The sequence below is a fragment of the Staurois parvus genome, unplaced genomic scaffold, assembly GCF_062004578.1.
Source record: "Staurois parvus isolate SC_StPar_1 unplaced genomic scaffold, SC_StPar_1.0 ptg001410l, whole genome shotgun sequence".
Classification (NCBI taxonomy): Eukaryota; Metazoa; Chordata; class Amphibia; order Anura; family Ranidae; genus Staurois; species Staurois parvus.
In genome coordinates, this window is record NW_028319206.1 from 164595 (window position 1) to 188502 (window position 23908).

The 23908-nt window shown below is 51.0% G+C and overlaps 1 protein-coding gene across 2 annotated transcripts in view; it reads right to left on the reverse strand.

Annotated features, from left to right (window-relative positions):
• LOC149436174 (1-phosphatidylinositol 4,5-bisphosphate phosphodiesterase gamma-1-like) overlaps positions 1-23908 on the reverse strand; it is a 145160-nt gene that overhangs the window by 106084 nt on the left and 15168 nt on the right. For both annotated transcript variants that reach the window (XR_016308326.1, XM_089661932.1), the window contains exon 2: positions 178-327. Coding sequence is in view for 1 of the 2 variants with exons in the window: in XM_089661932.1 (XP_089518058.1) it covers positions 178-327 (150 nt within the window). In the remaining variant the exon portion in view is untranslated. The remainder of the gene's footprint in view (positions 1-177; positions 328-23908) is intronic.

Genomic DNA, 23908 nt, shown 5'->3' on the forward strand with positions numbered 1-23908 from the left:
TCCTGTATGGGTGTCACAGAGGCAGGAAGTGCAACAGAATCTCCCCCAATGGGATGACAGATGGAAATTTGAACTCTTTCCTGCTCTACTGAAAACTAACAACCTCGTTGGTGTTAGAATTTTGGTGTCACTGACAGAATGAGTATGACGGGGGAGGGGAGGATTTGCATCACATACCGGCCACACTGAGGGTCTTCAGTCTGAAGTCGGCTCCGTACAGGATGATGAAGCAGAGGGCCGAGTCCACCTTGCGGGCGTCCTCAGGGTAGCGCTCAAAGTCCCTCGAATTCTTCCCGGGTCGGATCTCTTTTATCTCCCGGATATCAACTGCAAAGACAGAAGAAGAGATACGATTATTAATATCAATCCAGAAAGATCCACCGACAAGTCACAGGGAGATGGAGACTCACCCATACAGCACACAGCCCGCCTGAAGTCTTACTCCTTTTGCTGCAAAACAGGGCTTCACTATTCCTCTGATAAGAACTCAGCACAGGGATGGTGGGAATCCCTCATAATGGGCACAGCGGGCGTACAGACCCAGGAACTCAGTACAGGGATGGTGGGAACCCCTCATAATGGGCACAGCGGGTGAACATACCCCGGAACTCAGCACAGGGATGGCGGGAACCCCTCATAATGGGCACAGCGAGCGTACAGACCCAGGAACTCAGCACAGGGATGGTGGGAACCCCTCATAATGGGCACAGCGAGCGTACAGACCCAGGAACTCAGCACAGGGATGGCGGGAACCCCTCATAATGGGCACAGCAGGGGTATAGACCCAGGAACTCAGCACAGGGATGGTGGGACCCCTCATAATGGGCACAGCGGGTGTACAGACCCGGGAACTCAGCACAGGGATGGTGGGAACCCCTCATAATGGACACAGCCGGTGTACAGACCCAGGAACTCAGCATAGGGATGGTGGGAACCCCTCATAATGGACACAGCCGGTGTACAGACCCAGGAACTCAGCATAGGGATGGTGGGAACCCCTCATAATGGGCACAGCTGTCGTACAGACCCAGGAACTCAGCACAGGGATGGTGGGAACCCCTCATAATGGGCACAGCTGTCGTACAGACCCAGAAACTCAGCACAGGGATGGTGGGAACCCCTCATAATGGGCACAGCGGGTGTACAGACCCAGGAACTCAGCATAGGGATGGTGGGAACCCCTCATAATGGGCACAGCGGGTGTACGGACCCAGGAACTCAGTACATGGTTGGTGGGAACCCCTCATAATGGGCACAGCGGGCGTACAGACCCAGGAACTCAGTACAGGGATGGTGGGAACCCCTCATAATGGGCACAGCAGGTGTACGGACCCGGGAACTCAGCATAGGGATGGTGGGAACCCCTCATAATGGGTACAGCGGGTGTGCAGACCTGGGAAAAGCGAAATACACAAATGAAATACATTCTGTATATTAGAGTAAGAGTCATAATATGTTTATTTCTATCCATCCAGTCCTGAGAATTACACAGCTCTACCACACAGCACTGTCCTGTCTAGCAGGGGCGGAGACCTTGTCTTTCTCTTCTGCAGTTTCATTTTTACTTCCAGGTCCCCTACCCACCCCCACACACCCATGAGCTCATCCCTCTTTCACTCTGCTCTCTCCTTCTATCAGCATGTTCCTTCTTAGCACATGAGCACAAATAACTGGATCCTTGTGGTGCTTCCTCCTCTCCCTGGCTGAGCTCTGCTGTACAGAAACTGCTGATACCAGGTCCCACCCAGGCAGGGGCGGACTGACAACTCATGGGGCCCCCGGGCAATATGGGATCATGGGGCCCCTGTGTCCTTGCCCACACTCAAAAAAGCCTATAAAAAAGGTACCAGGGGCATCTCATGGGGCCCCCTACTGACCCCGGGCCCTCAGGCAGTGCCCGAGTGCTCAAATGGTCAGTCCGCCCCTGCACCCAGGTGAATGATAAAGCTGTGTGTCATGTTCATCCTCCAGCTTCACTGACCCGGAACACACCGTACAGATGAGGACTTCTAACTGGTCCCTGTCCGGTTCCCAGTCAGTAGGGGGGATGGTAGCCCCATATGGCGGGTGTACAGTATGTTCAGAGCTTGGATGTGGTCACTCCTGAGAACAATGGGGGGTCCTCTGCCTCCACACCCAATGGGGTCCTCCGCCTCCACACCCAATGGGGGTCCTCCGCCTCCACACCCAATGGGGGTCCTCCAGCTCCAAACCTAATGGGGTCCTCCGCCTCCACACCCAATGGGGGTCCTCCGCCTCCACACCCAATGGGGGTCCTCCACCTCCACACCCAATGGGGTCCTCCACCTCCACACCCAATGGAGTCCTCCGCCTCCACACCCAATGGGGGTCCTCCACCTCCACACCCAATGGGGGGTCCTCCGCCTCCACACCTAATGGGGTCCTCCGCCTCTACACCCAACGGGGTCCTCCGCCTCTACACCCAACGGGGTCCTCCGCCTCAACACCCAATGGGGTCCTCCGCCTCCACACCCCACCCGCCTGCCAATCCCTGAAAGATGGTTCATACCGGAGACAAAGGAGCTTTATTATTCCCAATAATGATTGTTAGTGGAGCTCCCACGCCTTCCGAAACACTCCCCAAACTGGGCGACCCTTCCACCTCCTCGCCTGACCCCACCCCCACGCCTTCTGAAATATGCCCCGAACTGGGCGACCCTTCCACTTCCCCGCCTGACCCCACGCCTTCCGAAACACGCCCCGAACTGGGCGACCCTTCCACTTCCCCGCCTGACCCCACGCCTTCCGAAATACTCCCCGAACTGGGCGACCCTTCCACCTCCTCGCCTGACCCCACCCCCACGCCTTCCGAAATACACCCCGAACTGGGCGACCCTTCCACTTCCCCGCCTGACCCCACGCCTTCCGAAATACGCCCCGAACTGGGCGACCCTTCCACTTCCCCGCCTGACCCCACGCCTTCCGAAATACTCCCCGAACTGGGCGACCCTTCCACCTCCCCGCCTGACCCCACGCCTTCCGAAATACTCCCCGAACTGGGCGACCCTTCCACTTCCCCGCCTGACCCCACCCCCACGCCTTCCGAAATACTCCCCGAACTGGGAGACCCTTCCACCTCCTCGCCTGACCCCACCCCCACGCCTTCCGAAATACGCCCCGAACTGGGCGACCCTTCCACTTCCCCGCCTGACCCCACGCCTTCCGAAATACGCCCCGAACTGGGCGACCCTTCCACTTCCCCGCCTGACCCCACGCCTTCCGAAATACTCCCCGAACTGGGCGACCCTTCCACCTCCCCGCCTGACCCCACCCCCACGCCTTCCGAAATACGCCCCGAACTGGGCGACCCTTCCACTTCCCCGCCTGACCCCACGCCTTCCGAAATACTCCCCGAACTGGGCGACCCTTCCACCTCCCCGCCTGACCCCACCCCCACACCTGATGAGGGGGGAACAGAGCCAGCAAAGACCCAAAATACTATCTATAATGGACTCTGCACAGTCCCACTTCTCCTGTCCTGGATGCCGGGTGTCATTCTCGGTATCTGTCCTTATTCTGTATGTATGGACTCTGCACAGTCCCACTTCTCCTGTCCCGGATGCCGGGTGTCATTCTCGGTATCTGTCCTTATTCTGTATGTATGGACTCTGCACAGTCCCACTTCTCCTGTCCTGGATGCCGGGTGTCATTCTCGGTATCTCCCTATTCTGTATGTATGGACTCCGCACAGTCCCACTTCTCCTGTCCCGGATGCCGGGTGGCATTCTCAGTATCTGTGTGTATGGACTCTACATGGTCCCACTTCTCCTGTCCCTATTCTCATTATCTCTCTGGTGATTTTGCACAGCCGATAACTCAGCAATGACAGCTCAGTTGTAGAAAGGGAAAGCGATTGTTACATTGTTTCCTCTGGTTCCATCGAAGGGGGGGGGGGTACACTGGGTGATATTATCATGTAAGCGGTTTGCTCTGGCTGGTCATTGTGCTCAGTAATCCAGAGGCCCAGAAAGACAGTCCATGGGGTCAGGGCGCTGGATGACAGTTCCCATGGTAACGAGGGGGGGGTTGGGGTGTGGGGGGGATGGCACTGGGGACTTTGGAGCCGTCTCTGGTCAGCACCGGATCATGTACCCGGCTCCAGGGAACTCCGCGTGAGCAGAAGGCCTATCCATAATATGACCCTCCACCTCTCTGTGCAGGAAAAAGAATTCGCTGATAGAGTATAATACCGGGGTACAGAGGAAAGGATTTGGGGGTGCTTACTGCAGATGATGGGCAATGTGACCAGACAAGGGGGAAAGTGAATAGAATTCTGGGGTGATCACTGAACGGAGGAAGGAGGTCCCGATTCCTCTATATAGATCTTATATCACTAGAGGGGTCACCGGCAGGAGGAAGGAGGTCCTGATTCCTCTATATAGATCCTATCACTAGAGCGGTCACCGGCAGGAGGAAGGAGGTCCCGATTCCTCTATATAGATCTTTATATCACTAGAGGGGTCACCGGCAGGAGGAAGGAGGTCCTGGTTCCTCTATATTGATCTTTATTTCACTAGAGGGGTCACCGGCAGGAGGAAGGAGGTCCCGATTCCTCTATATAGATCTTATATCACTAGAGGGGTCACCGGCAGGAGGAAGGAGGTCCCGATTCCTCTATATAGATCTTTCTATCACTAGAGGGGTCACCGGCAGGAGGAAGGAGGTCCTGATTCCTCTATATACATCTTCTTATCATTAGAGGGGTCACCGGCAGGAGGAAGGAGGTCCCGATTCCTCTATATAGATCCTATCACTAGAGGGGTCACCGGCAGGAGGAAGGAGGTCCTGATTCCTCTATATATATATCTATATATCACTAGAGGGGTCACCGGCAGGAGGAAGGAGGTCCCGATTCCTCTATATAGATCTTTATATCACTAGAGGGGTCACCGGCAGGAGGAAGGAGGTCCTGATTCCTCTATATAGATCCTATCACTAGAGGGGTCACCGGCAGGAGGAAGGAGGTCCTGATTCCTCTATATAGATCCTATCACTAGAGGGGTCACCGGCAGGAGGAAGGAGGTCCTGATTCCTCTATATAGATCTTTATATCACTAGAGGGGTCACCGGCAGGAGGAAGGAGGTCCTGATTCCTCTATATAGATCCTATCACTAGAGGGGTCACCGGCAGGAGGAAGGAGGTCCTGATTCCTCTATATAGATCCTATCACTAGAGGGGTCACCGGTAGGAGGAAGGAGGTCCTGATTCCTCTATATAGATCCTATCACTAGAGGGGTCACCGGCAGGAGGACGGAGGTCCCGATTCCTCTATATAGATCTTTCTATCACTAGAGGGGTCACCGGCAGGAGGAAGGAGGTCCTGATTCCTCTATATAGATCTATATATCACTAGAGGGGTCACCGGCAGGAGGAAGGAGGTCCTGATTCCTCTATATAGATCTTTATATCACTAGAGGGGTCACCGGCAGGAGGACGGAGGTCCCGATTCCTCTATATAGATCTTTCTATCACTAGAGGGGTCACCGGCAGGAGGAAGGAGGTCCCGATTCCTCTATATAGATCCTATCACTAGAGAGATCACCGCCAGGAGGAAGGAGGTCCCAATTCCTCTATATAGATCTTTATATCACTAGAGGGGTCACCGGCAGGAGGAAGGAGGTCCTGATTCCTCTATATAGATCCTATCACTAGAGGGGTCACCGGCAGGAGGAAGGAGGTCCCGATTCCTCTATATAGATCTATATATCACTAGAGGGGTCACCGGCAGGAGGAAGGAGGTCCCGATTCCTCTATATAGATCCTATCACTAGAGGGGTCACCGGCAGGAGGAAGGAGGTCCCGATTCCTCTATATAGATCCTATCACTAGAGGGGTCACCGGCAGGAGGAAGGAGGTCCCGATTCCTCTATATAGACCTTTATATCACTAGAGGGGTCACCGGCAGGAGGAAGGAGGTCCTGATTCCTCTATATAGACCTTTATATCACTAGAGGGGTCACCGGCAGGAGGAAGGAGGTCCCGATTCCTCTATATAGATCTATCACTAGAGGGGTCACCGGCAGGAGGAAGGAGGTCCTGATTCCTCTATATAGATCACTAGAGGGGTCACCGGCAGGAGGAAGGAGGTCCCGATTCCTCTATATAGATCCTATCACTAGAGGGGTCACCGGCAGGAGGAAGGAGGTCCTGATTCCTCTATATAGACCTTTATATCACTAGAGGGGTCACCGGCAGGAGGAAGGAGGTCCTGATTCCTCTATATAGATCCTATCACTAGAGGGGTCACCGGCAGGAGGAAGGAGGTCCTGATTCCTCTATATAGATCTTTATATCACTAGAGGGGTCACCGGCGGGAGGAAGGAGGTCCTGATTCCTCTATATAGATCTATCACTAGAGGGGTCACCGGCAGGAGGAAGGAGGTCCTGATTCCTCTATATAGATCACTAGAGGGGTCACCGGCAGGAGGAAGGAGGTCCCGATTCCTCTATATAGATCCTATCACTAGAGGGGTCACCGGCAGGAGGAAGGAGGTCCTGATTCCTCTATATAGACCTTTATATCACTAGAGGGGTCACCGGCAGGAGGAAGGAGGTCCTGATTCCTCTATATAGATCCTATTACTAGAGGGGTCACCGGCAGGAGGAAGGAGGTCCTGATTCCTCTATATAGATCTTTATATCACTAGAGGGGTCACCGGCGGGAGGAAGGAGGTCCTGATTCCTCTATATAGATCTTTATATCACTAGAGGGGTCACCGGCGGGAGGAAGGAGGTCCTGATTCCTCTATATAGATCCTATCACTAGAGGGGTCACCGGCGGGAGGAAGGAGGTCCTGATTCCTCTATATAGATCCTATCACTAGAGGGGTCACATCAGGACGAGAGAGGACATCCCTATGAAGGGGAATCCCTCTAAGGGCTCATGTACATGGGATGTTTGGAAAACTCTTCTGACTGCTGGAAAATGTTGGTTAAAAAACTTCAGCTTAGCCGCGTTTGCAATTAGAAGCGTTTTTAAAAGATAACCTCAGGAGACCTTCCCAAATACCCAGAATGCACTGAAAAATATTAAATAATGAACTATTTCAGACATTTGGAGAGGAATAGAGAGAGTAGAAGCAGAGAGTGCAGTATGTGTGGAGATGACCGGTCTTTTCTGGTTGTAGTCACTATGGATCCCATCATGAGCATAATGCGGCGCGTTCTACCATTTGTTCCTTCACGCGACACCTGGAACTGACTGCGCTGGTGTACCGGGTCCATCTGAATACATGGAAAAAACGCTTTGCATGCATTTCTGATGATGAAAAAAGCTCTAAACGCAAACGCTTATAAACACGGTTAGCCACGTTTACAAGCCTTTGGCATTTAAAATGCTGGTAAAATCTACTCCTGAACACAAGTTTGTTGCGTTCAAAAATCCGACTGTAAACTCAACTGCCTGTAAATGACTGTGAAGGACGATGTGCACATGGAGACAGAAGAGGACATTAGGGAGGGTTCAGGGGCTGCTGAAAAAACGCAGAAAAGATCCGGAACGTCCGTTTATCAGCCGCAGTGTACATGAACCCTATATCTGGCCTTCCACCTGTAAAAGTTATTTTGAAAGTTGTCATCTTCAGAGCTTTGGTTGGATCATTAAAAAGTTAAAAGGAGGCGAGTCAACAATTGGTTGGGATCAGAACAAGTGCAGAAAGGGATTGAAGGGCACGGACGGGAAACTTTTTGTCCAATGAGCAAATTTCCAAAAGTAGAACTTGCTCCCTTCTGAGTGGTATGTGGGTGTTCTTGCCGAAGGTCACCTGGAAGTAGAATGTTTGTTTCTATGATCGTGGAAACGTAGACACGGGACTCAAACAAAGAGTTCTCCGAAACTGGCCCAGACCACGAAGACGCCATCAACTGGATGGACGAGAGATTTTCATACTTTCTTGTAGGAACGTTCAAGGAAATTCTACAGGTGTGAGGCCGGAGGTGTCCCCGGTGGAAGATTTCTTCTCACCTCCTGTTCAGGTGCCAACTGGACATCTTCCTAGCAGGAACGCAGACGTGGTTGGTTATCTCTTCCCTGCTCTGTCCGAAAGTGCAGAACACATTATGGATACTGTTCACTTTAAAGTGATCACAGACTTATGTTGAGGGTTTTCTGGTCCGACTCGGGTGACATTGTGAGGTCTATGGGGGGAATGTGACTGTGGGAGACACTAGAGTGTAAATTTTTTGTTTATTAAAATCTTGCAAACAAAAAACATCATAAAAATCATATTTACATATATACAGAATAAAAATATGTATTTTTAAACAAAACCAGCTTACTTCAGCAAAATAACAAATCCTGACCGTCACCTAAACACCCCCTCAGGCTAAGAAACGATTAAACATTCACCCCATACATCGATCCCATGCATGCAGCCTTTCTTCAAAAATCTGATGTTACAAAATCTAGGGGACGTGAAAGGACAGAAAGAGAAGCCACGCCCCCAGAGACTGACAGACAGCAGCTACGGGACCTGACATTCCTCCACGCCTTTGTCCAGGCTCCCGGCCGCCACCTGTCCTTCTCAAGACCCCGAATCTTCCCAACCTCACCCAGAATGTTGTTCACCACCACCTCGACAGGAAGGACTTTTTTGCGAATGGAAACCTGACACCGTGCATTCCACGTGTAGTAACGGACTACTAAGCTAACTAGAAAAAGTGTCTCAAAATCAAAGTCCCGGTGAGTTTGAAAGGCTCCGTAAGACCACTCCGCATAACTCAAGCGGGAAAGGAAAGGGATCCCCAGAGCCCCACCCACCCGCTTGTAGACTTCTATATTGAAGGGGCACTGAAGCAAGAAATGGTCCATCGTCTCCTCCACCCCACCGCACTCCACTCTTGGACAACCACGGTTCTCCGCAGAGCGATGCTTCAGGTTGCCCTTCACATAGAGTCTGCCATGGAACGAGAGCCAGGCCAAATCCCGAAACTTTAAAGGGATTCTCTCCAGATTCATCAAACGCAGACCCTCCCTCATAACCGGGCCTGGGCAATCCCTCAAGGCCAATGGCTCGCTAAAGGCAGATTCAACAACCCTCCTCTCCAGGGCCTTCCTAGGAAGAGATTTAATTTCCTCCGCCGTCACTCGCCATTGCCGAAGCATTTTCAGACACGGGGCAACATAAGCCGGGAGCTTACCATGTTGGACCCTCAGGCTTTTCACTGGCCCACCATTCTCCCAGCTCCGTAGAAAAGGCCTAAACCAGGACTGAAAAATACCAACCCACCCAGGCGGTTCCTCTGCCAGCATGCTACCAAAATTATGTTTCAAAAACATCAGAGAAAAGAAAAGCACCGGGTTGACCATACCTAGGCCACCCATCCGCCTGGGAAGGTAGGTTACAGACCTCTTAATGAGGTTCAGTTTGTGCCCCCATAACAGCTGGAAGAAACAACTGTAGATCCTCGCATAGAGAGACACTGGCAAAACACAGACAAAGCTGACATACAGAAATACCGGGATCAGGTAAGTTTTAATCAGGTCAATCCTTTCCCTGTAAGAGAGTTTCCAATCCTTCCAGCTGGCCACCTTGGCATCGGCATCTTGTAGCCTGCTTACCCAATTTGCAAGGCCGTAATCACCGGGACCAAATCTGATGCCTAATACTTTAATTTCCTGCTGGGGCTCTGGGAAGGCGTCCGGAAGGGTAAAGCCTTCGCCTTCCTCTCCCATCCAGAAAACCTCACTCTTATCCTGATTGATCTTTGAGCCAGATGCCTCAGCATACTGTTCCATCACCGAGACCACCTCCTCCGCCTCCTGCGTCCCGGAGATGAAAACAGACACGTCATCAGCATAGGCCACGACCCTCAGAGGGGGCTCCCCAGGAATGCCCAAAGGAACTCCACACAACGGTCCGCTCTCTAACCTCCGAATGAAGGGATCGATTACAAACGCATATAGCAGAGGACTCAAAGGACACCCCTGACGCACACCTGAGCCAACCTCAAAGGGTCGTCCAATCCAACCATTCACAAGCATGAAGCTTTCAGCCCCTCTGTATAAGGTCTTTAGCCAATCGATAAAGCCCCCCTCCAGGCCATACTTGCCAAGAAGCAGCCATAGATACTCATGAGTGACTCGATCAAAAGCTTTGGCCTGATCCAATGCCAGCAGGAACTTTCCCCAGCCTGCAGCCCTGCACCGCTCCAGGGCCTCCCGGACAGCTAACACCGCTGAAAAAGTGCTTCTTCCCTGAACCGAACAGTGCTGATGGCGAGAAAGTAAATTGCCCGCAACAGACGATAAACGCCAGAAAATAATTTTTGCCAATATCTTCCTATCAACATTGAGAAGGCTAATGGGCCGCCAATTCTCAATTCTCGAGGAATCCTTACCCTTTGACAGAAGAATCACTGCAGATTGTCGCATGGAGGGAGAGAGCGAACCCTCTCTCAGACAGCCATTAAACACCTCCACCAAATATGGGGCCAGAGTCACCTTAAAGTGCTTATAAAACTCGGCTGTCAATCCGTCTGGCCCAGGCGACTTCTTCATGGCAAGCTGATCAATAGCTTTCACCACCTCATCTGCCGTGATGTCCTCTGTCAAACTCACAAGAGAACTGCCATTTCCCAGTCCTGGAGTAGAGTCCAGAAAACCCGACATGCTTGCCCGATCGAGGTCCCTCCTACCCAGGAGGTCAGCATAATATGACCTGGAGGTTTCCAGGATCCCTGACTTGGACTTTGTCAGGGAACCCGTACTGTCAACCAGGCCTACAACTGACTTAACTGCTCTACCTTGTTTGCAGTTCTGGTAAGGGTCGGGCGAGTGATATTTCCCATAATCCCTTTCCAGAACCAAAGAGGCATGCCTGGCATATTGACACTGCCTGAGCAAGAGTTTAACCTCAGAGATCGCTTCTGGATCTCCATTATTCGAGACAAGCCGATCGAGCTTCCTCCGCAGACGCTGGTAGGTGACATACTTATCAAGCTGTTTATTCCTTCCTATGGCCTTGAAAAACCCAACGATCCTTCGTTTTGTAAGCTCCCACCACTCGGACTTACTGCTGCAAACGTCCATGATTGATACCTGTGCCTGAAAAAAATCCTCAAAGGATTGACTCACCTTCTCATCGTCCAGGAGTGCCGAATTCAGCTTCCAGGTACCCCTCCCCTTAGGTGGTGTATCGGGGCCACTCAGAGTCACAGACAGAATACAGTGATCGGAAAACTCTACCGCCTGACACACTGGTGTCGAGAAGGCGGAGTTCCCCTTTAAAAAAAACCTATCTATTCTACTCTGACTGGAACCTCGCTGAAAAGTGAATCCCATGTCGTCTGGGCAGCAATGAATGTGCACATCAACCAGACCTGCCTCTCTAGCTATTTTGTTTAAAAAAAACCCGTCACAGTCCAGCCTGACTCCGGTCCCTCTCCTGTCCTTAGTCCTAGTGACGGTGTTAAAGTCACCACCGAAGACAACTTGCTGGGCTGTAAAAAGGAAAGGCTTGATCTTCATGAAGAGGCATTTCCTGTCCCATTTTGTCTGGGGCCCATAGATGTTAATCAGGCGCAGGTCCTGCCCCCCCATGGAGACGTCTAAGACCATGCATCTCCCCATTTCTACCTCAATAATCCGCCGACAGGTTACCATGCCGGAAAAAAGTACCGCAACTCCAGTGTAAGGCTCGGCCGCAAGAGACCAGAAGGAGGGGCCGCGCCTCCACTCCTTCTTCGCCATATGAACATCCCCCAAACTGGACAACCTGGTCTCTTGCAAAAAGAAAATGTCAGCATCAAACCTGCTGAGCAAAGATAAGGCCATGTTACGAGCGCTTACTGATTTTATGCTGGCGACATTAATGGTCGCCACCTTCAAAGGAGTGGGAACCGCCATCAGGATGATCGAGGTACCCGTTTCTTAGCCTGCTTACCCCCCTCCCTACTTGGAGACCCTACACGCTTCATAGTCCTCTGTGTTTCCTCCTCCATGGAAACCAGAGACTCATCCCCTGAAGATCCCTCATCCTCCACCTCAGATAACACTTCAAATGTGTTTGACACCTCCACCCTCCCAGGGTCAGGTACAGGCACATCCTTCTTCCGCTTCTTCTTCCCAGACTTCCTTTTTGCCTCCAACCACTCCATATCATCATTTGATAAACCGGCCCGCAAAGCCCCCTCCCCTTCCCTTCCACCATCATCTACCCCACTCTCTCCACTCACCACAGCAGTCCCCCCAACCTTCACCCCAACACCCCCACCATCATTCACTCCACCCCCCAGCGCCTCACGCGCTCTGACCCTCTGACGCCGGGGAGGGGGGGGTCGGTGCAACCATACACATTGGTCCAGTTCCCTCCACAGCCCCCACTACCTCTGGGGAAACTGACACAGGAGGATCAGACACAACATCCACAGACACTGACTCAGGGGGCACAACACACGGAGATGACACATTAGAGGGACCATCAGACACTGGGACCACAGGGACAGAGACATTGGGGACCCCTGGCACAGCCTCCCTCTCCTCTGCCTCCTCCATGTCCAGACGAAAAAACTCTTCCACCAAAGCTGACTGGTTGTGCATGGCCTCAGGGCACCGGTTGTACGAATGGCCAACCTTATCACACAGATTGCACCTGATGATATTACAATCCTTAGCCAGGTGCCCCAGATCCTGACATAGGGAGCACTTCATCTCTGGACATGAGGAGGCGAAGTGACCCCGAGAACCGCACTTATTGCAGAGCTTGGGCTGCCCAGGGTAGAACACCACAATCCTGTCCTTCCCAACGAAGGCTGAGGAGGGCAGATGCTGGACCACATTCCCACACACATACAACCTCATCTGCACCGACCACCCACCAGTCCATATCCCTCTCTCATCCACAATCTTCTTCAGGGGTGCAAGTAGCTCCCCAAATCTCCTCAGCCAGACAGCCAAGTCAGCCGAAGGAATGGACTCATTCCGTACTAGAATGGTGACCGTCTTCACTAGAGGTTGGCGTGAGACCACCTTTGGGACGAGTCCCTTCCACTCCGGCAGACCCTTATACATGTGTTCATACTTCTCCCAGAATATATCCAGAGACTCGGGGCGCACAAAGGACAGATCATAGTCATAGGATCCTACAGGGCTGATCAAGGCGAAGATGTCATCCGCCCTAAACCCCATCTCCAAAATCCTGTCCACCACCGACATCCTGACCGGGGGAGCACCCCCACCTTCCCATCTGAGCTGCACCAAATTCCTCCTCCTGAAGGACAGGGGTGCAGATGGCAGACCTGCAGCAGACCTCCCCCCAGAGCTGACAACATGATGTGACCCCCTCCTCCCAGCCAGAGCCCCAGCATAGGTCTTATTTGCAGCATTAGATGTGGTGGACCTTAAAGCTGCACCCCGCCCAATGGTTGCAGGAACCTCAGAGCCCCCGCTCTGCAGACCACCATCAGAGGCAGCAGCAGTCCCTCCATCCACCAACACACAGGCATTCCCCTTTCCAGCATTGCAAGCACTCTTATCATCCATATGTTTCCTTTCACTCGTGGCACTACTGCTCCCAGCAGACCCACTCACACCAGATGCTCCTGTCTCCCCCTCCCCCAACATACTCCTCTTAGGCAAAAGCCTTCCACTCCTGGTCACTCTCCCCTGGGTTTCAGCAACCCCTTTCAGAGTGCTGCTGACAATTTCCCTCCCACCATTTTCTGCTGCATTTGCAGCCATCAGCAGAGGTTGTCCAGCAATAGTCTCAGATCCCCCCTTTACCTTCCCCCCAGCAGAGTCCACAGTCACAGGGTTCCTGGTATCAGAGTCCTCAGTCCCAGCAGAGTGCAGTCCTGCAGGCACAGCAGCCATCTTCCCTGCAGAGCTCTGTGCACACACAGGAGGATTTCCCTCCAAAACACTGCAGTGCACATGGCTGTCCACACTGGAGTCCAAAATGGCACTTTTAATAAAGCGCGGCTTTTCTGTTTTTTTCTCCTTTACAGGACCAGGTACAGAGTCCTCACCGTCATCTTCATCCTCAGAGTCCTCAGAAAAACGGAAAGTTCTTCCAATTAGGGAAGACTCCAATTCCTCAATGTACTTTAGCAGCCCTCCACCATATTCCTCTACCTCCTGTGCTGTTCCTCCAGCTTGCTGTGGAGGGAGGGGGGCAGAGGCTGACATTTCCTCCAGGGAAGCAGATCCTGAGGTGGATGGGATAGCAGGGGCAGCATCCAGGACCCCCTCCTCACTCTCCACCCGTACTGCCACCGCCGATGCTGGATCCTTACCGGAGTCTCCCTTCATCTTCCTGAACCTTTCCTCATTCCGGAACTTTTCTCTGAAAGCTCCGCTCTTCTCCTTCAGCGTCTTTACCAGATTCTGCTGCTTCTTAATGGCGACCTCCAAACCCTTCATCTCCGGCTTCATGCTCTGCCTCTTGCTGCTCCATGACTTGTCATGGAGAACTTTCTTTTTCTTGTAGTCAGTTTTTAGACTCACCAACTTTTCCTCCTCCTTTGCGATTCTCACCAGATAATCAGCAACCCGCTCTCTAAAGACAGGAAGGGATTCCCCACTTTTAGGGCCACAGCCAAGGTCTTCAGGTGTAGCTGAAGTATGGGAAGGCAAGCTGGGTCCCTCAGGGGGAGCATGGTCTGAGCCTAGCCCAGAAGAGGCCATGTTTCTGGGGCCAGGCGAGCAGGCCTGGCCCCCTAGTGCCTGGAGAGGGAGAGCACCTGCAGCACAACCTCTCTGGTGCAGAGTGTAAGCTCCTCTGGTACAGAGACTGATGTGACTGTGGGGGAGGGGACATTAGAGTGTAAGCTCCTCTGGTGCAGAGACTGATGTGACTGTGGGGGAGGGGACATTAGAGTGTAAGCTCCTCTGGTGCAGAGACTGATAGGAGCAGTAGGCAGATGGATGGACATATTTCCCGCACTATGTACAATGTATTGGCTGTTTCCTGGTGTCAGTGATTTGTGGAGTCGTCAGCTCAGGACGCTGAATTCTGGAGTTTGGAAACGCACGTAGAACAGTAAGAGGGAGATGGTGGTCGGCCATGGTGACTGTGATTGGCTTTAATGTGATTTGTGGAAACAGATGTGTAATTTGGAGAGAACAGAGGAGATCCGGCACGCAGCGGAGGAGGATGATGACATATAATGAGGTTATGAGGAGCAGGTGGTAATCTGGCGTGTACAAGGCACGTATACCGCCGAGTGGCACCACGTACAGCACATGGAGCGATATTGTGCAGCAAAGCAGACGCAGGTCTATAACACGAAGGAGAAAAGTGAGGGGAGTCTGACCAAATGAGTTCTAACTGATTTACTCTGGAATGTCTCCAGTTCTTGACCATCTTTCTCTCCAAGATGTACCCAATTTCTGACCGTCATTTTTCTGGGATGTCCCCAGTCTCTGATCATCATTTCCTCTTGCATGTCCCCAGTCTCTGACAGGAATTTCCTCCAAGATGTTCCCAGTCTCTGCTCTAACCATCATTTCCTCTTGGATGTCCCCAGTCTCTGACCATCATTTCCTCCAAGATGTCCCCAGTCCCTGACCATCATTTCTTCTTGGATGTCCCCAGTCTCTGGCCATCATTTCCTCCAAGATGTCCCCAGTCTTTGACCATCATTTATTCTTGGATATCCCCAGACTCTGACCATCATTTCTTCTTGGATATCCACAGTCTCTGACCATCATTTCCTCTGGGATGTCTCCAGTACTTAAGCATCATTTGCTTCCAAGAAGAACCCCATTTCTGGCCATCATTTCCTCTGTGATGTCCCCAGTCCCTGACCATTATGTTCTCCAAGATATCCCCAGTCTCTGACAGTCCTCTCTAGCATTACATATACTGTATATTATGTGTGACCCTTTTGGGAAGGTAGTTGAGCCCCCCTATAAAGAAGTTGACAACCACTGGTCTACATCCTTTAGCTGCCATAGGTCAACAGTAGACCTCGGATGTCACAAGACTTTGTCACCAACTCCGATACATTGTGTCAGATTTGCCTATCAAGACGAATCAAAGAGACCCTGTTGTCCTGTTTTATGGTGATGCGGATGAGTCGTCTTCCGCCCTTCTAGAACTAATTGGGTGCAATCCAATATATGATCCAAGCCAATGAACGGCTCCCCCTGCTGACTCATCTCTTGACGACTCTTGTCTGCTCTGCGGGAATCAAAGTTCACTTCCTCCTTCCTGATCAGCTGTGTATCTAGGTGGAAGGCAGGAAATGAGACTTGTACCTGAGCGACCCCTCCGCTGCAGGATACCGGGCACTCGTGACACACAGCTCGTCCAACTGGCTCTCTTAAAGGAGCACTCCGACCCTAAATTGATACCAGGGACACAGCTCCCTGTGTGGATAAATCCATCACATTGGACGCATCCTTGCAATCCCGTACAAATGCAACAAGTGTGTCCCTCATCTGTGGCCTGAGAAGAAGGTGGTTGTACACCTGAAATGACAAGAGTCTATGGGTTCTCCCAGAAGCACTGCAAAAAGCCTGCTGAATTTGGCTGCAGTGAGTTGTATAAAAAATTGTATGCAAAGCTTCCTGATTTCATGTCCTACTGCTGCAAGAGAGACAGAGCACTAAAACCCCCACGGAACATTCATTCACAAATATATATATACAGTTCGGTCCATATATATCCGGACACAGGCACAATTTTAGATTTTTTCGGGTATTTACCAAAACATATTCCAGCTCTAGTTCTATGATGGATATGGGCGGACAGTGCGCACTCTCAGGTGTAATTAGAGGGTATGTACATCCAGACTGGAGGAAGGGTTTAGGAATAACAGCTCTTAGGAGTAGCCACCCCCCCCCCTTTTCAAGGGACCAAAAGTAATTGGACAATTGAATATAATCATAAATAAAATGTTCATTTGTAATATTTTGTTGAGAATCCTTTATTGGCAATGACTGCCTGAAGTCTGGAACCCATGGACATGACCAAAGACTGGGTTTCCTCCTTTCTGATGCTTTGCCCGAAGTCTGGAACCCATGGACGTGACCAAAGACTGGGTTTCCTCCTTTCTGATGCTTTGCCCGAAGTCTGGAACCCATGGACGTGACCAAAGACTGGATTTCCTCCATTCTGATGCTTTGCCTGAAGTCTGGAACCCATGGATATGACCAAAGACTGGGTTTCCTCCTTTCTGATTCTTTGCCTGAAGCCTGGAACCCATGGACATGACCAAAGACTGGCTTTCCTCCATTCTGATTCTTTGCCTGAAGCCTGGAACCCATGGACATGACGAAAGACTGGCTTTCCTCCTTTCTGATGCTTTGCCTGAAGCCTGGAACCCATGGACATGACCAAAGACTGGGTTTCCTCCTTTCTGATGCTTTGCCTGAAGTCTGGAACCCATGGACATGACCAAAGACTGGGTTTCCTCCTTTCTGATGCTTTGCCTGAAGTCTGGATCCCATGGACATGACCAAAGACTGGGTTTCCTCCTTTCTGTTGCTTTGCCTGAAGTCTGGAACCCATGGACATGACCAAAGACTGGGTTTCCTCCTTTCTGATGCTTTGTCTGAAGCCTGGAACCCATGGACATGACCAAAGACTGGCTTTCCTCCTTTCTGATGCTTTGCCTGAAGCCTGGAACCCATGGACATGACCAAAGACTGGGTTTCCTCCATTCTGATGCTTTGCCTGAAGCCTGGAACCCATGGACATGACCAAAGACTGGGTTTCCTCCTTTCTGATGCTTTTTCCTGGAGTCTGGAACCCATGGACATGACAAAAGACTGGGTTTCCTCTTTTCTGATGCTTGTTCCTGGAGTCTGGAACCCATGGACATGACAAAAGACTGGGTTTCCTCCTTTCTGATGCTTTTTCCTGGAGTCTGGAACCCATGGACATGACCAAAGACTGGGTTTCCTCCTTTCTGATGCTTTGCCAGGCTCTAACTGCAGCTGTCTTCAGTTGTTCTTTGTTTGGGGGTCTTTCTGCCTTTAGTTTTGCCTTCAGTAAGTGAAATGCATGCTCAATTGGGTTGAGATCAGGTGACTGACTCGGCCATTGCAGAATATTCCACTTCTTTTCCTTCAAAAGCTCCTGGGTTGCTTTTGCAGTGTGTTTTGGTTCATTGTCCATCTGTACCATGAAGCGCCGTCCAATCACCTTTGCTGCATTTGGCTGAATCTGGGCTGACAGTAGATCTGTAAACATGGCAGAATTCATCCGGCTGCTTCTGTCTTCTGTTACATCTTCAATAACCACCAATGACCCAGTGCCACTGGAAGCCATGCATGCCCATGCCATCACACTGCCTTCGCCCATGCCATCACCCTGACTCCACCCATGCCATCACACTGCCTCCGTCCATGCCATCACCCTGCCTCCACCCATGCCATCACCCATGCCATCACCCTGCCTCCACCCATGCCATCACCCTGCCTCCACCCGTGCCATCACATTGCCTCCACCATGTTTTACAGATGACGTTGGGTGCTTTGGATCATGAGCTGTTCCAAGCCATCTCCACACCTTTATCTTCCTGTCATTCTGGTACAGATTCATCTTAGTTTCATCCGTCCAAAGAATGCTTTTCCAGAACCGGTCCGGCTTTTTAGATGTTTTTTGGCTTTTCTATTCTTCAGGCTTATGAATGGTTTGCACCTTGTAGTGAACCCTCTGTATTTGCTCTCGTGAAGTCTTCTCTTGATTGTAGACTGACAATGATACGCCCACCTCCTGGAGAGTGTCCTTCACTTGTCTGGATGTTGTGAATGGGTTTTTCTTTACCATAGAGAAGATCATGCGATCATCCAGCACTGTTGTCTTCCATGGACGTTCATGCCTTTTTATATTGCTGAGCTCACCGGTGCATTCTTCTTTCCTCAGAATGGACCAAACTGTTGATTTGGCCTCCTAATGTTGCTGCGATCTCTCTGGATTGGTTCCGTTTTTGAAGCCTTACAATGGTCTGTTTCACTTGCATGGATGGCTCCTTTGAACGCATGATGCAAATTCCACACTTAGAATCAACTCCAGACCTTTTACCTGCTTAATTGATTAAGAAATAATGAAGGAGTAGCCCACACCTGGTCATGAAACAGCTTTTGGTTCAATTGTCCAATTACTTTAAGAACCTTGAAAGGGGGGGGGGCTACTCTTAAGAGCTGTAATTCCTAAACCCTTCCTCCAATTTGGATGTACATACCCTCTAATTACACCTGAGAGTGCGCACTGTCCGCCAATATCCATTATAGAACTAGAGCTGGAAGATGTTTTGGTAAATATGTGAGAAAATCTAAAATTGTGCCTGCGCCCGGATATATACAGGGGGGCAAAAAAGTATTTAGTCACCACCAATGGTGCAAGTTCTCCCACTTACAAAGATGAGAGAGGCCTGTAATTGGCATCATAGGGAGACCTCAACTATGAGAGACAAAATGAGAAAACAAATCCAGACAATCACATTGGCTGATCTGGAAAGAATTGATTTGCAAATTATGGTGGAAAATAAGTATTTGGTCACCTACAAACATCAAGATTTCTGGCTCTCACAGACCTGGACCTTCTTCTTTAAGAGACTCCTCTGTCCTGCACTCATTACCTGTATCAATGGCACCGGTTTGAACTTGTTATCAGTATAAAAGACACCTGTCCACAACCTCAAACAGTCACACTCCAAACTCCACTATGGTGAAGACCAAGGAGCTGTTGAAGGACACCTGAAACAAAATTGTAGACCTGCACCAGGCTGGGAAGACTGAATCTGCAATAGGCAAGCAGCTTGGTGTGAACAAATCAGCTGTGGGAGCAATAATTAGAAAATGGAAGACATACAAGACCACTGATAATCTCCCTGGATCTGGGGCTCCACGCAAGATCTCACCCCGTGGGGTCAAAATGATCACAAGAACGGTGAGCAAAAATCCCAGGACCACACGGGGGGACCTAGTGAATGACCTGCAGAGAGCTGGGACCAACGTAACAAAGGCTACCATCAAAAAAAAAAAGACTAAACGTTACATTTTTTTTTTTTTAAATTGTACTTTCTGCAATAAAACATATGGGAAGGGGGTGGAACTAAGGGATGATGCTCAGAGGTGGGAAGGGGTGGAACTAAGGGATGATGCTCAGAGGTGGGAAGGGGTGGAACTAAGGGATGATGCTTGGAGGTGGGAAAGGGGTGGAACTAAGGGATGATGCTCGGCGGTGGGAAGGGGGTGGAGCTAAGGGATGATGCTCGGCGGTGGGAAGGAGGTGGAGCTAAGGGATGCTGCTCGGAGGTGGGAAAGGGATGGAACTAAGGGATGATGCTCAGAGGTGGGAAGGGGGTGGAACTAAGGGATGATTCTCAGCGGTGGGAAGATGGTGGAGCTAAGGGATGATGCTCGGAGGTGTGAAGGGGGTGGAACTAAGGGATGATGCTCAGAGGTGGGAAAGGGGTGGAACTAAGGGATGATGCTCGGCGGTGGGAAGAGGGTGGAGCTAAGGGATGCTGCTCGGAGGTGGGAAAGGGGTGGAACTAAGGGATGATGCTCAGAGGTGGGAAGGGGGTGGAACTAAGGGATGATGCACGGAGGTGGGAAAGGGGTGGAACTAAGGGATGATGCTCGGCGGTGGGAAGAGGGTGGAGCTAAGGGATGATGCTCGGCGGTGGGAAGGAGGTGGAGCTAAGGGATGCTGCTCGGAGGTGGGAAAGGGGTGGAACTAAGGGATGATGCTCGGAGGTGGGAAGGGGGTGGAACTAAGGGATGATGCTCGGAGGTGGGAAAGGGGTGGAACTAAGGGATGATGCTCGGCGGTGGGAAGATGGTGGAGCTAAGGGATGATGCTCGGAGGTGTGAAGGGGGTGGAACTAAGGGATGATGCTCGGAGGTGGGAAAGGGGTGGAACTAAGGGATGATGCTCGGCGGTGGGAAGAGGGTGGAGCTAAGGGATGCTGCTCGGAGGTGGGAAAGGGGTGGAACTAAGGGATGATGCTCAGAGGTGGGAAGGGGGTGGAACTAAGGGATGATGCACGGAGGTGGGAAAGGGGTGGAACTAAGGGATGATGCTCGGCGGTGGGAAGGGGGTGGAGCTAAGGGATGATGCTCGGCGGTGGGAAGGAGGTGGAGCTAAGGGATGCTGCTCGGAGGTGGGAAAGGGGTGGAACTAAGGGATGATGCTCGGAGGTGGGAAGGGGGTGGAACTAAGGGATGATGCTCGGAGGTGGGAAAGGGGTGGAACTAAGGGATGATGCTCGGCGGTGGGAAGATGGTGGAGCTAAGGGATGATGCTCGGAGGTGTGAAGGGGGTGGAACTAAGGGATGCTGCTCGGAGGTGGGAAAGGGGTGGAACTAAGGGATGATGCTCAGAGGTGGGAAGGGGGTGGAACTAAGGGATGATGCACGGAGGTGGGAAAGGGGTGGAACTAAGGGATGATGCTCGGCGGTGGGAAGGGGGTGGAGCTAAGGGATGATGCTCGGAGATGGGAAGGGGGTGGAACTAAGGGATGATGCTCGGAGGTGGGAAGGGGATGGAACTAAGGGATGATGCTCGGCGGTGGGAAGGGGGTGGAACTAAGGGATGATGCTCAGAGGTGGGAAGGGGGTGGAACTAAGGGATATTTTCAGTTTCAGTTATCTAGACAACTGCTTAGAAGAACCCATGGTGCTGATTGTTGGGGCAAGGTCAGATGAGTCTGGGCATTTAAAACCTTTGAGATTGACATCACCTGGTCTTCCCAGACCATGATTGAGAACAATCCATGACACTGGCAGGTCTCAGCTTTGCAAAGGGGGCAGTGCATGCTATAAATTCTGCAGGGTGCCCAAACTTTTGCAGACGCCATTTTTTTGTTTTCTGTTATTTTGAAAGTGTAAATGATGGAAATAAAATCTAACTTTTGTTGACATATTATAAGAATGTCTAATCTGTAATTTGATGCCTTTTGGAGATTTTTCCATCTTTCCTTGGCTTCTTTATGCACATTAATACAAATTTTTAGCTGGGGTGCCCAAACTTTCGATCCCCACTGTATATATATATATATATATATATATACACATAGTGCATCCAGAAAATATTCACATTTTGGCACATTTTGTATGTTACAGCCTTATTCCAAAATGGATTCAATTCAATTTTTTCCTTAACATTCTACAAACAATCCCCCATAATGACAACGTGAAAGAAGTTCGTTTTGAAATCTTTGCAATTTATTAAAAATAAGATACGAAAAAAAAATCCCCCATGTACATAAGTCTTCCCAGCCTTTGCCATGACACTTAAAATTGAGCTCTGGGGCATCCTGTCCCCACTGATCATCCTTTAGATGTTTCCACAACTTGTTTGGAGTCCACCTGTGGGACATTCAGTTGATTGGAGTCCACCTGTGGGACATTCAGTTGGCTGGAGTCCACCTGTGGGACATTCAGTGGATTGGAGTCCACCTGTGGGACATTCAGTGGATTGGAGTCCACCTGTGGGACATTCAGTGGATTGGAGTCCACCTGTGGGACATTCAGTTGATTGGAGTCCACCTGTGGGACATTCAGTTGGCTGGAGTCCACCTGTGGGACATTCAGTGGATTGGAGTCCACCTGTGGGACATTCAGTGGATTGGAGTCCACCTGTGGGACATTCAGTGGATTGGAGTCCACCTGTGGGACATTCAGTGGATTGGAGTCCACCTGTGGGACATTCAGTGGATTGGAGTCCACCTGTGGGACATTCAGTGGGTTGGAGTCCACCTGTGGGACATTCAGTGGGTTGGAGTCCACCTGTGGGACATTCAGTGGATTGGAGTCCACCTGTGGGACATTCAGTGGATTGGAGTCCACCTGTGGGACATTCAGTGGATTGGAGTCCACCTGTGGGACATTCAGTGGATTGGACATGATTAGGAAAGGCATAAACCTGTCTATAGAAGGTCCCACAGGTAACAGTGCATGTCAGAGCACAAACCAAGCCATGAAGTCCAAGGAATTGTTCTTAGACCTCTGAGACAGGATTGTATGAAGGCACAGATCTGGGGAAGGGTACAGAAACATTTCTGCAGCATTGAAGATCCCAAAGAGCACAGTGACCTCCATCATCTGTAAATGGAAGAAGTTTGGAACCACCAGGAATCTTCCTAGAGTGGGCCGCCCGGCCAAAATGAGCGAACGAGGGAGAAGGTCCTTAGTCAGGAAGGTAACCAAGCACACGATGGTCACTCTGAAAGAGCTCCAGTGTTTCTCTGTGGAGAGAAGAGAACCTTCCAGAAGAACAACCATCTCTGCAGCACTCCACCAATCAGGCCTGTATGGTAGAGTGGCCAGACGGAAGCCACTCCTCAGTAAAACACAAATGCAGCCCGCCTCGAGTTTGCCAAAAGGCACCTGAGGGACTCTCAGACTATGAGAAACAAAACTCTCTGGTCTGATGAAACAAAGATTGAACTCTTTGGCCTGAATGCCAAGTGTCATGTCTGGAGGAAACCAGGCACTGCTCACCACTTGGCCAATACCATCCCTACAGCGAAGCGTGGTGGTGGCAGCATCATACTGTGGGGATGTTTTTCAGAGACAGGAACTGGGAGACTAGTCAGGATGGTAGGAAAGATGAATGCAGCAATGTACAGAGACATCCTTGATGAAAACCTGTTCCAGAGCGCTTTCGACCTTATACTGGGGCAACAGGACAACGACCCTAAGCATGCAGCCCACATAACAAAGGAGTGGCTATGGGCCAACTCTGTGAACGTCCTGGAGTGGCCCAGCCAGAGCCCAGACTTGAACCCGATTGAACATCTCTGGAGAAGTCTGAAAATGGCTGTGCACCGACGCTCCCCATCCAACCTGATGGAGCTTCTGAGGTCCTGCAAAGAAGAATGGGAGAAATCGCCCAAAAATAGGTGTCCAAGCTTGTAGCATCGTACTCCGAACGACTTGAAGCTGGAATGGGGGCTAAAGGGGCTTCAACAAAGGATTGAGCAAAGGCT